General features: G+C 44.6%; 1 protein-coding gene across 1 annotated transcript in view; it reads right to left on the minus strand.

Moving 5' to 3' along the window:
- Positions 1–746: 746 nt before the first annotated feature.
- Positions 747–13,698, minus strand: part of LOC307224875 (cadherin-related family member 4-like) — a gene marked incomplete at its 5' end in the record, with an annotated part of 87,036 nt that continues 74,084 nt past the window's right edge. The window contains 5 exons of the mRNA XM_079992043.1: positions 747–1,021; positions 3,600–3,636; positions 5,061–5,130; positions 6,457–6,549; positions 8,425–8,555. Of these exons, the coding sequence (XP_079848169.1) occupies positions 945–1,021; positions 3,600–3,636; positions 5,061–5,130; positions 6,457–6,549; positions 8,425–8,555 (408 nt within the window). The 3' untranslated portion in view covers positions 747–944. The remainder of the gene's footprint in view (positions 1,022–3,599; positions 3,637–5,060; positions 5,131–6,456; positions 6,550–8,424; positions 8,556–13,698) is intronic.

Genomic DNA, 13,698 nt, shown 5'->3' on the forward strand with positions numbered 1-13,698 from the left:
ACGTCTAGTGTCCCAATTTTTGCTTGGGAGAGCCTTTTTTCAAAGTATGTTAGTGAGAGTGACTGAAGTTACCATTCTCTTCTGTTTTCAGCCATTTCCTGAATCTTCTAGAAGTCAAATATCAGGGGGTTAAACATATCCCTGCCTCCAGCAAGGCGCCTTTGGAATGATGATACATTATTTCCTAGCATTGCTCACATTGGGCCACTCTGTGGCAAATTAAAGATGGCGGCAGGCTGTTCTGCCATTGCAAACAGCCTTTGAACACTCCACCACCTGCTTCCCCAAAATTCCCAGTATTGACCATAATGCCCCCTACCTCCTGGCTGGTGAAGGGCTATGCCCAGATGGTGGCGATTGGGATGAGCAGTGAAAAAGGTGGGATATAAATGGCAATAAATAAATGGAAAAGGGGAGCGACAACATCACAGGCTTGTTCCCAGTTCACCTGCATTCTATTAGGATGCAGGGGGATGAACAGCTGTGTTAAATGTTATGAAAATTAGTGATTTTATTTTTAGAGGTTTGGAGAAATAAAGAAGAAAAGCAAATAATAATGATGATGATGATGATGATGATGATGATGATGATGTCCCCCAATCCTATCAAAGGCACCAATGTTATTCTGGCCTTGGCAATTTATTGAACAAATCAAGGGCAAAACACTTCAAAATAATCAAGGAAATAAATGAAATTGTATTTGGCAACAAAGTATAGCAACCACATAAGCCAGGTAAATAATTCTATGGAAACATTCAAAATGAGAACATTACTTTCAATGCCCAAATTCCATAAAGACTTCATTATTGACTATTAGATGGTCAGATAGTTTAATCAATAACTTCCCACTTCAGGTGAATTGTTTGAAAGCCATGTTGTCCGTACATCTGGGGCTGTCAGACAGCAGAGATGTGAGAAGTGTTGGCATTAGCAGGAAGTAAACATTACATAGTAGAGGTCTTCTGGTTTAGCCACTGGATTTCACCCGTTTTACTGTTAAAGAGGTACTGCAGTCCTGTTGCTAAGGAAGGGAAAAATGACTTGGTCTTAGTATTATTTTTATAAATAAATAAATAAATAGCACTTTTTCAGCACATCCAAGTGTTCCAAGTATGTCCTATACATTATCTTCTTGTAATCTTTATAACACTGTTGCAAGGCAAAGCAGTTTTCCCATACAGTCATACCGTGGAAGTCGAACGGACTCTGTTCCGGAAGTCCGTTCGACTTCCAAAGTGTTTGGAAACCAAAGCGTGGCTTCTGATTGGCTGCAGGAAGCTCCTGCAGCCAACTGGAAGCTGCAGAAGCCCCGTCAGACGTTCGGCTTCCAAAAATAGTTTGCGAATCAAAACAGTCACTTCTGGGTTTTGATCATTTGGGAGTTGATTTGTTCAGGAGCCAAGGCATTTGAGATCCAACGTATGACTGTACTGAATCACCTGTGATTCAGAATGCACTTTCCTCTTATAGAATTGGAAAGCTGGAAGACATGCTGAGAGTCCATGACAAATGGCCATCCAACCTGTGCTTAAAAACCTCCAGGAAAGGAGAGTCCAGCAGCTTCCAAGGGAGTCTGTTCCACTGCCAAACATCTCTTGCTGTTAGAAAGATCTTCCTTCCCCATTCTTTGGAACTGTTACAACCTTGTAGACAGGGTCCATAGCTGAATATAGTGGAATTATCGTGGAATTATCGTGGAATCTAGCACAAGGTTAGCACTTATTTCCATATTATTTCCAAACATTTTTCTTTTCTGGAAGGAAATAAGATGAAAATGAGCACCAAACATGCAACATATTCCACTATAGTTCCAGAAGTGGCTTCTACATTGCATGAATGCAGAATTTAACAATTAGAGAAAAGTCATGGAAATTGAATAATCTGCTGTGCATGGATGCAGCCCAAATCGTATGAGAAGTGTTTGAAAAAGGTGGGCATGATTAGCCTGGAGAAGAAGAGATCAAAGAGAGACATAAGGACCATCACACAGAAGATGGAGCAGACTTGTTCACTGTAGCTCCAGGGGCAGGAGAACAACAACTGGGTAAGAACCTTCAAAGATGCAGATGCTGGCCAGGTTTTAGAAGAACATTCTTAACAGTGAGAACTCTTCAAAAAAAACGGGAACAGTCTGTACACTGGGTGATTCATGGTACACTAGCGACACCATGTGGACAGGCTTAAAAGGTCTACTGTTTGGATTTGAGTAGTTTTCTCTCATTTTTATGGCTTCTCTCAATCAATATTCCGTTTTGTGCTTCCCATCACAAGAGCTGGAACCTTGATAAACTGATTGCTCTGGGAAGCTGTATGTTTTGTTGTTAAATTTATTAAACAAAATGAATGTACATAGAATTTGAATTCCAAAATACACAGTGGAACGAAACCTTTATTGGAAGGAAGTGTTCAGAGTTTCCCAAAATGCCAAGTTAACAATATTACTTAACCGACATGAAGCTGATTCGATTTACAGATAAAGGTAAACGTAAAGGGGCCCCTGACCATTAGGTCCAGTCGTGACCGACTCTGGGCTTGTGGCGCTCATCTCGCTTTACTGGCCGAGGGAGCCGGCGTACAGCTTCCAGGTCATGAGGCCAGCATGACTAAGCCGCTTCTGGCGAACCAGAGCAGCGCATGGAAATGCCATTTACCTTCCTGCCGGAGCGGTACCTATTTATCTATTTGCACTTTGACTGCTAGGTTGGCAGGAGCAGGGACCAAGCAACGGGAGCTCACCCCGTTGCGGGGATTTGAACCGCCAACCTTCTGATCGGCAAGTCCTAGGCTCTGTGGTTTAACCCACAGCACCACCCGCACCCCCAATTTACAGATACCATGAAACAAAACCCCTGGTGTTGGAATCAGTAGTTCAGGAACACCTGAAGCAGCCTTAAAACAATTGGTTAGTTTGTTTCTTTAAAATTGCCAATAATGTGCACTTTTGAGAAGGAATAGGTGAGTGAGGAAATCTGAATTCTCTCCTAGGGAAAAACTGATGTGTCAGAATTTTAGTGTTAAACTATTGTGTGGGGATTCAGCTTCAATGCCTTCCGTTGTAGACTCTACATCGCCACCTCCATAATTAGGCAGATATTTTGAAGGCACCAGCTGAAGATGCATTTATTCCTTTGGGCTTTGGGGATCAATATGTTGTTGAAGTTCAAAAACTGAGGGTTTTTGCCTGCTGGGTTTTACTACTTTGCTTTTAGATATATAGTTTTAAATATTTTAATCTGGGGTTTTTTTGAGAGTCGCTGAATTTAACAGGTTGTCAACCTGCCAGGGCTCTTTTGGGAGGAAAGACAATATATTAACACAGCAGATCATTGCCATCAGTACCACCACCATAGGGAGGGACGGATCCAGAAGAGGCTTGCTGGGGGGGTGGCAGAGCTGCCATGCTAGCCTCCTGGCATGTGGGTGACTGTTGCTTAGTAGGAGAGGGAGGGCATGGAGCAAACACACCAATAGGCACACTTGATAGTTTCCCACATGTGACCTTTGAGAGTTTAAGCCAAACTGATCTCAAGGTGCATATTCTGTGAGATTCAACAAAAGTAAACTTGCAAGTGTATTTTAAAACCCATATTGATATTTACCTGGATCCATTGCACAACCGTCATAAATGATAGAGGGCTGAAAGGCAACATAAATCACTGTCGTTAGCACACCTGTACTCTCAATGCTTCTGGTCACCATTGACTTTTGAACTAACAGAAGGTATTTTTGTTTATTCTATAGATTTATATGCTGCTTTGCAGCTTGGGGCCATGAAAGCAGTCTACAACAATAGAATTCTTATTTTCTAAACAAATTCTAAAAGCACTAAAAGCATTTATATGACATTCTAAAAACAATGAAACAATTCCTACAGGTGTTCAGTTAATATTCTATAAAATGACCGATTCACACTTCAGGAAAAGATTATTAAACAAAAGCATTTTAGGTAGTGACTTAAACATCAAGATCCTAACTTCAGCTGGTAATTGATTCCAGAGGGCTGGAGCTGAAAGACTAAAAGGCTGGTTTCTAGCACAAACTAAACCCCTGTTCTAACCACTATACCTTGACAATCTTTTCCACAGATATAGGCACACCTCAGCCAGTGCGGTATAGTGGTTAGAACAGGGGTGGGAACCCTTTTTTATTTTGAGGGCCACAGCCCCTCCTGGGTATCCTGGGGGGGGGACACATACCAGTGGTGGGTGGGACAGGAGGCAAAAGTGGGCAGGGCAATAAATGTGAATGCTCATAGACTCATAGAATGGTAGAGTTGTAAGGAACCATGAGGGTCATCTAGTCCAGCCCCCTGCAATCCACAGATATTTTGCCCAACAGGGGGCTTGAACCCACAACCCTGAGATTAAGAGTCTCCTTCTCTACTGACTGAGCTATCCCAGCTGAACAAGAGACTTCAAAACTGCCAGAACTCTCTCTGGGACCTTGAAAAAAACCACACCTTTCTCTACACTCAGACATCCCTTTCTACCCTTCACCCAGACAAGCAGGAAGCATTGCCAGAGTTCAAGGGCACATTCCAGCCAGGCAAAGGAACAGAAGGAGGGTGCAATGCAAGGCTGGCAAAGGGCTTCAGGAGGGCGTGTCATAGAGGAGAGTCTGAAGAGGAGAATTGCCTGGAGGGCCACATTTGGCCTCTGAGACCCCCAATCTCTGGCTTAGAGTATCAGGCGAGGGCGGCAAAGAGCCTGGCTCAGATTCCCAGTCAGTCATGCAGCACACTGGGTGACCTTGAGCCAGTTCCTATCTGTCAGCATGACCTATTTCACAGGGCTGTTGTGAGGATAAAATGGGGGCAGACCATATACACTGACTCAAGTTCCTTAGAAGAAGGATGGGAAATAAATGTAAAGAAAGATCCTTGCCCAGTCCAATGAAAAAGGGGTGAGAGAGGTTCTCTCTCTTGAAACGCAGCTAAGTTCATGGCTGGCAGACAAAACATGCAGCCTAAAACTTCTTCCCACAGCCACATGGGATTTTGATTGGCAGCACAATGAGGAGGGGTGTTTCCGCTTGCAAATAACAAGTGCAATTCCACTTACTTCGGAGCTCACAGACAGTTTTCTGAATGTCACATCTGACTGGGGTAGATTCACCGTTGGATTCATTTTGCTGGTAGGGAGAAACAGGAAAAGCAACATTAGACAAGTGTTCTCCAACTCAGCCACAGTGTGTGCAGGGGAGCCACTTGCGAAGCAGGATCAGGCCAGCTGTTAGGAAGCAGGAGCTACTCCTATGCGGTGCCAGATGCTGCTCTTTTGTGACTCTTTGAAATACCTCCTAAATACCTCCCCTCCCTCCTCTTCTGCTGCTGACAGGAGGCCAGATGTGTAGCATCCCCTCTCTCTGCCTGTCACGCCTGAGTGCAGCATCTGTGTTGCCATTTACACACCATCATTTGGCATTGTTCCAGAATGTGGAGAGTTATGGCACAAGTTTCGCGGAATCTTAGATGATAATATTCATATCTGAGTGGATTCCATCATCTTCTGTGCTCTAAAACAATAATAATCTATCGTCATAAGACTCAGAAGAACTCGTGGTTGTGGATGCAGTACTGCCTGTAACATCAGAAATCCCTTCACAGGAATATTGTCCCTGTAGGTGTTCTACCAGGGATGCAGGAGGTGCTGTGGGTTAAACCACAGAGCCTAGGACTTGCCGATCAGAAGGTCGTGGTTCGAATCCCTGCGATGGGGTGAGATTGGTCCCTGCTCCTGCCAACCTAGCAGTTCGAAAGCACGTCAAAGTGCAAGTAGGTACCGCTCCGGCGGGAAGGTAAACGGCGTTTCCATGTGCTGCTCTGGTTCACCAGAAGCAGCTTATTAATCCTTGCCACATGACCTGGAAGCTGTGCGCCAGCTACCTCAGCCAATAAAGCAAGATGAGCGCCGCAACCCCAGAGTCGGTCACGACTGGACCTAATGGTCAGGGGTCCCTTCACCTTTACCTTAGGTGTTCTACCAGGAGGCCTTACAAACAGCAGGGGAGAGAAGGCAAGCAAAATGCGAGGGAGATAGTGAAAGATACAGGAAATTGAATGCAGATTTCCAAAGAATAGCAAGGAGAGACAAGAGGGCCTTCTTCAACAAGCAATGCAAAGAAATAGAGGAAAACAATAGAATGGGAAAAACCAGAGATCTGTTCAAGAAAATTGGAGATATGAAAGGAACATTTCGTGAGGTGGCAAGAATACACAGACAACCAGCATAAAGAGGTACAAAGCAGCCTTGAATTCATGCCTATTAAAACATATGCTGCAAGAGATAAATGAAAATCTTGGAGGTTTCTGACCTCCAAGGTTTCTGTGACTCCAAACCACATGGAAGAAATGAGTGTCATTTATATTTTCTGGCAATATTCCTAAAGTGGCTACACAATTTGTGCTAAAGTAGCCCGATGAGACACTATGCACACGAGACAGAAAAGGACCCTTACCTTGGAGAATTGGCATGTTTTTCAGTGTTCAGGACTGGCGGATGGTTTTGGTCAATACAGCACTGTGGAAAGAATCTTCCACATTTGGTAACACTGTTGAGGGTAAAAATGCCATCAACATTAGAATCACGGGGTGTGTATTGGGGAGCAACACATGGAGAAGTGGAAGTTTATTGGAAAGGGCTGGCACAAAATGTATTGTCAGTAATCTTTTGAGGTTGGGGCAAGGGAGATTGTGGGCAGAAGAACCTCCTCTCCTGGCCGTCTTGTCCTGGCCAGGGAAAATGGTGTGCAGGAGGCAGCAGCAGGAGAAATATACCGTATTTTTTGCTCCATAGGACGCACCTGACCATAGGGCACACCTAGTTTTTAGAGGAGGAAAACACACACAAAAATATTCTGAATAAAATGTTGCACTAAACTATTTAAAGCAGCAAAGCAGGCGGCTCCTGTCCGCTTTGCTGCTTTAAATCGAGCCTCAGAGGAGGGTAGGAAGGGGAACCATGGCATATCTAAGTCCAGTTAATAATGATGAGCCAGACTTATGGCCATCGAGATTAGCCTGGCCGTCTCAGTGGAAATCTGGGGAGGCTGGGGTGGACTTTCAGTGGTCAAAATGTGGTTGTGTCTTCCTGCCCGGCATCTATTTCCTGCCGTCTTTCCCCCCTGCACCCCCTCACCCTGCTTCGAGGGAAGGAAGCGGAGCCATGGATCCTCTGCTCGCAACTGCAGTGGATTCCCTCCACTTTGAAGCAGGAAAGTGGGAGAGGAGCTGCTTACACGAGTGTAAGCTGCTCCCCTCCCATTTTGCTGCTTCAAAGCGAGCCCAGGAGGAGGGAATCTGCTGCAGCTGCAAGCAGTAGAGGATCCATGGTCCCTTTCCTTCCCTCCTCTGTGATTGCTTTGAAGCAGGAAAGTGGGAGAGGAGCTGCTTACATGAGTGTAAGCTGCTCCCCTCCCACATTGCCGCTTCAAAGGGAGCCCGGGAGGAGGGAATCTGCTGCAGCTTCCCCCACCTCCTGCAGAAGCCGCACGCTCTTTAAAGGGGCTGCATGGCTTCTCCTGGCTGTTCTGGGAGGTGGGGGGATTCCCCCACCTCGTAGAAAAGCCCGCAGGAGCCGCGCAGCCTTTAAAGAGGGCACCGCTCTTGGGGGCTTTTCCCCGAGGAGGGAGAAGGGACTGATGCGGCCAGTCAGTCCCTTCTCCCTCCTGGGGAAAAGCCCGCAAGAGCACACGAAGCTTGTGTGTGGCTCTTGGGGGCTTTTCCCGCCTGCCTCCCCCCTGCATTCGCTCCATAGGACGCACACACATTTTCCCTTGCTATTTAGGAGGGGGAAAGTGCGTCCTATGGTGCGAAAAATATGGTACACTCCAGGTGCCTGTCTCTCATACAGCCCCCTCCCCAATCCCAGGGATATATTGGGGAAAGACGAGGGCTTTGGATCCATATCCTGCAATCTGCACCCCCTTTTGGGTCACTCACATCAGTGGAGTGGTAAGGTTAGGAGGCATTTCCACAACGGGAAGGTTTGTGAGGCCAGACCTTCTTCTCTACCTATGGGCTTCACTCTCTGCAGGAACGGAGGGAGATTCACTCTATTACATAGCCGCTCAGATTCCCTTCCACAGACCAGAAGACTGCACCCTTAGTTCCTAAGAGAACTGAACAAGGGCATGCAGGAACATCCATGTTACCTACCACCTACAGAATTCTTGATACACACATTTGTGTTGCTGTAGTATATGAAATGTGGTGCTTATTTGTATCAAACACAATTCCCTCTTGATGAACAGAAAACCACTTTAAAAACTCCTCTAAGTCTCAGGACTGGTGTCTCATGAGACATGGGGGGAAATGGGAAACTTCTATTGCAGTGGGTGGAATATCTATCAACAGACTAGTCTAGGTGTACATTTTCATATTCATTGTCTCCTCTGAGCTGTCCCCAAAACTGAAGGAGTCCTTACTCTTTGAAGCAACCCCACACCGCCATATACAAGCACATCAGTAGGAGGGCTGCTGCTATAGTTAGGACAACAGGAAACCAGTTTTCGGGATGCCAATAATATAAAGTCTGAATCAGCACTGAGGTGGTAGCCTAGAAATGAACAAACAACAGACATTTGCAAATCAGGAATGGATGTCCATTAGATTTTTCAAAATACAATATAATCTGGAAAACAAAATTCAAATTCAAAGTTAATTCCAATTAAACGTGAATATGACTGGGTCCAGAACGGAAGCATCGTGGTTCATAGAACACCCTGAATAAAAGGCATGTGACATGCTTTTAAAACTTATTCATAAGCAAAAATGCTCTAAAGAAATCTCAGATTCAGTTAGCCCGGTGTGCTAGTGGAAGCCATTGCATGACCTCTAGCTAGCAAAGCGGATGCTTGTGCTAATGGAATGATTGTATTAGCACAGGCATAGGCAAACTCAGCCCTCCAGCTGTTTTGGGACTACAATTCCCATCATCCCTGACCACTGGTCCTGTTAGGTAGGGATGATGGGAGTTGTAGTCCCAAAACAGCTGGAGGGCGAAGTTTGCCTATGCCTGTATTAGCACACTGCTGAATCCCACCACCCTCATTCTCCATAATGGTGAAAACTAAGAAAAACTTGTAGTATGGTTAGGGAACCTGTGTCCCTGCAACTATGGCTAGGTTCCAACTCCCAAATGGAGGATTGAGTCTAACAAAATCTGGGGAGGTCACAGGTTCCCCATCTCTGATATACATGGTAATGGCAGGAAAGGGCCAAAGATTTCTGGGTGGTTCACAATATTAAAAACAAAAACACAAAATGCACAATAAAATAAGAACAGAACAAATAACCCTCCTCCCACAAACACATTTAAAAGGCCGCTGAATGTTAATCCAACAAAGGTCTGGTTACAGAGAAACGTTTTTTCTTGTTGCCTCCTTGGGGAGAGCGTTCCACAAACAGGGAGCCACTGCGGGAAAGGCCCTCTCTCATGTTGTCACCCTCAGAAGATGATCTCCAGGTCTGAATATGTTCATATGGGGAGAGAGACAGTCCTTGAGTTATAGCTTTATAGGTCAAAATCAGTGCTTTGAATTGGACCTGGAACATAATTGTTTGCCAGTGCAGTCAGGCCAGATTGAAATATGGCCCTCAGCTTGAAAAAGTTCCCCCACCCCAGGATTATGCCCTCTTTTTCCAATTTTACACCCCCTCACTTGCTGTTAGGTTTTTTTTTTAATGTGGGAAATCCTAACCACAGTTTCCCCACATCCTGTCTTCCTCCATCCTAAACTCACATTAAAAAGAAAGTTTCGAAAAGGCTTAGAAATTAGATTAATTTGTACTAATGACAGGCCTATACTTTGTCCGGTAGGTGGCAGTGTTCCTATGTTAAAAGAACAATTGTGTATTGTAGAACATGAAACACTTATTGGAGGGGAAATAAGTGAAAACTTAAGTTTTGACATACTCTTGAGAAGTTGCAAAATAAAAGCAGAATATTGTCGTGGGTGTTTTATTTTTCTTTTAAATTTGTGGGCGGTGCAGCATTCTTAGTACCAGAAAAGAAAAGAAAAAACCTAGCTAACAGAAAATAGAAGACATTAATTTCAGATTTTAGAAGAGAGAGAAAATGCACTAATTATATAAAATTAAATACAAAAAAAGCATTCCCAGAAAACACCAGCAACTGGTGAGCCCCCTAAAAAATGTGTTACTGGCTGTTAAGTTGAGATTGTGGCAAATTCTACACATTGTGTAGACATTAAATAGACATTGGGTCTATTTAATCATTGTAAAATTATATTATATAAGTATTTTTATGAAAGTGTGACTTATATATTTTTATAAATAATTATTTTGCATGAAGACCATCTGGACCTAAGTATATATAGGCAATATTGAGGGCTTCGTGCTCTTGGCTGAGTCGTGAGATATGGAGCCCTCTCACCTTCCCTCAAGCAGCACACAGTATGCCTTGGATCTAGACGTGTATCAGTCTGGGTCACAGAGGCTCCAAGATCTGCCACTATTTCTGCAACAGGGTCTCAGCAGGGTCCCTGTCTGCAGTGTCCTAGAGCTGCCCCATCAGCATGAATGGGGAGTTTTAAGCCTCTGGGAAGAAGTACCGTATTCTCATCTCCTGTACTGATCTGCAGAGTAAAATCAGAGTAAAAGGAGGTGAATCAGCCACTGAGCCTTGGCTCCTGGGGTCACTCTGAAGAAAAGCACCAAAGAGGATTTGCTCTGGCTGCTCTTAAGCACCAAAAACACAACATGATTTCGTTTCAAGAGAATGGTGTGCAAGTTCTGTTACAAAGGAACTTCAAGGAAAGCACAACGTGAGTGACCATGAAAGAAGACACTGGCGCTGTCCAAATCATTTGCACATGTGTGCACACAGAAAATAGGAGATCTGGCTAAAAGGCAAGACCTGCAGATCGGCACTGATGGTTGCAAGGCAACCCTAATTATTAATATTGTTTAAATGTAAGATTATTGTATAATCTTAGAAGGGGGTGTGGTTATGAGGGGGCCTGGCTGTGACCCTGCACTTCTGAATTTGCCACTCTACTACTGTTCCCAATTATCTCCAGAGCAGAGTTAGGTGAGCAAGATAATTCTGGAGAAGATCTGGCTAGCTCAACATCCTTATGTCAGTTCCCACCCACCACCATTAATCTTTGAAGGGCTCTTCTGCCTATTTCTGAGGATTCCTGCCAGAAAACTGCAGCAAACCTAAGAGGCTGTTCCGTTGTGGCTGCTGAGGGTCACTCAGGTCTCTCTCCAACTGTTCTCTCCAGTGCTATCTTACTAGAAAAAGAGGAGCTGGAACCCGTGACGAACGCCTCCCTCATTCTCTCTTAGGATGGCAATGGCGCCCACCTGAGAGGTCCTGAGTTCCAATGAGTTCCAGGTCTAAAAAAGCCCTGGTTCTCTTTTGACCATCTCCCTTCCTCCTGAACATTCTCTCTCTCATCTTCATAGTAACCAGCCCTTCCCTCTGGTTGGACTCTGTCTCAACTGCCCCCCTCCACCACATATGAGATTCACCGTAAAGATTCAGCCCCTTTAGCACTACAACATGGCTTTGTTGAGGGGCGTGCTCCCACCATACTAATCATTATTTCAGATGAAGACAGCGTGGATCTGGGACATGCTTCGAAATTCAAGCCAGTGAAGTACTACTTCCCTTTCATTTTTAAAGCATATTTTAAGATACAGTTCATTAAATATCTCAGCCTTTCCCTTCTTCATTGACTCCCCTTCCCCAAAGATACCAGACAGATGAGCATGTGCAGATTGTCTTGTGTGATAAAACAGGCTGTCACCAGCCTACGATACAGATATTTTGGGGATATTGAAGTAAACTGGCTGCTATTGGTCAAGGCACTGAACAAACAAAGGATCTGAATACAGTTTGCATGAGTGTCCGATACTTATCTCAACATTATGTCACCATATGATGAAACTAAAGGCTTTAGACAGTTAACATCTGCTGTGTCTGTTTTGCCAGTGGACTCGGATGTAAAAGTTCCCTATGAGTGTGGCCAGTTAATTTGATTTCCTGGCTTAACATCTTAATGATTCAGCTGGCTATCTCGTTTTAGACTTACATTATTTATATGTATAGGCACAGGATATGCGTATCCATGAACGTGGCTTTCTGCCCCAGGGAAAACATGCGAAATAGAAGATTCTGAGGGGGGCCTCACACCAAGCAATAGAGCTTAGCTATCAGATCAGATGCTTGGAATAACACACAAGGGATTGACCATCATAATCGACATGGGATTTCTACAGCAAGCCCGTAACCATTTGGGGGGATATCCCCCAACAGAAAACCAGTAGGTCCCATGAGGAAGGTCCCCCCTGTCATGGCCACAACTGGCAGAAGACCCAGCAGACCAGCCCTGCCATGCACAACATGTCACACACAGACCACACCACCTCTTCTTGCCACCAGACTGGAGTGGGGCAAAGCACGTGGTCTCACCATTGTTGAATGAGAGCAGCTCATCAGCTCTCACATGCGCAGTGCTGTCTAAAACCGTAGCTGGGGCATTGCATGTTGGGTAGTTTTATGATGGGCAGCCACCGTTCATGGAAGCTGACAATTTGCTCCCATTACAAAACACAGACACTGTGTGCCTTCACACCCACAGTGCTGACATTTCCATCCTGGCCCCAGATGCCAGATGAGCCAGAAAAGGACTGAGGAAGAGACACACAGCATGGCGCAGAGAATCAGCTCCTTTCTGTAATGTAAGCAGGCCTTAAGAATATTTATTTTTTCCAAAAAAAATCTGCACCAGTTTTTAACTTGAAAACCTCAAAGCAGATTTACTTGCCTTTAATAAAAATAAGAATCAGGTTGGTTTCCACCAAAAGAGCAAAACTTCCATTGTGTTATTGAGCATATATATAACAGAGTTGTACAAATTTCAAAAGCAAATGAAGCCTCTTAGCATTGGAGGAGTCACAATCCAGATTATCATTAAAGTGGTGTTTTGAATTTTCAAAAAATACTACTGAAAGCTTTTAAAAATAACATTACATCGCTATTTAATCATGAACATCTACTTTAGTGACACAGAAGAATAAAGAAAAAGATAAACAAGATATAAATTCAGTGGAGAGTCTTGTTCATTTTGTTTTATTCCATCTGTTACAGTAGCTGCACTTGTGTTTGGGTGATAAACTAGGGAAATATTGTGTGTGGCATGATATTGGGAGAGAAAATCATGGGTGGGGATAACTTAATGGTATAGAAGAAATTAGCATATTGACAGTTAATTTAACAGGAATTTTACCTGAGTAATGAATATTTGAGGAACTGATCCAGGGCTGATCTTCCTATTTAATAACAGTCATTGTAAACTGTCAGGGAACTGCCATCAGTGCTGGAGGGAGAGAGCAAAAGCCAGAGGGATTCCAGAGAGCATCCAGGGATCGGGAGAAGCAGCCCATCTTCTGGGGAAGAGAATCAGTGTAGCACCAGTGGAGAAGGGGGGCAGATGGGGGAAGCGTCGAGACGGTCCCATGACTCCTTGCCTGGGACCAGCGGGGAGAGTAGGGGTCCTCCGCTGCCCACGCCCTCCTTGCGCAGAAGGCTTTCGCGCAGAGAGAGTAGGAGGAGACTAGGCGTCAAAGAGCTTCTTTGCTGGAAGAAGTTTAAGAAATGCCCACTGACGGATTCTGCCAGCGATTGAGTCAGCCACGGGTGAGTGGCTGTCCAGACAGAAAAGGTTCAC

The sequence above is a fragment of the Podarcis cretensis genome (genome assembly GCF_951804945.1).
Source record: "Podarcis cretensis genome assembly, chromosome: 10".
Lineage (NCBI taxonomy): Eukaryota > Metazoa > Chordata > Lepidosauria > Squamata > Lacertidae > Podarcis > Podarcis cretensis.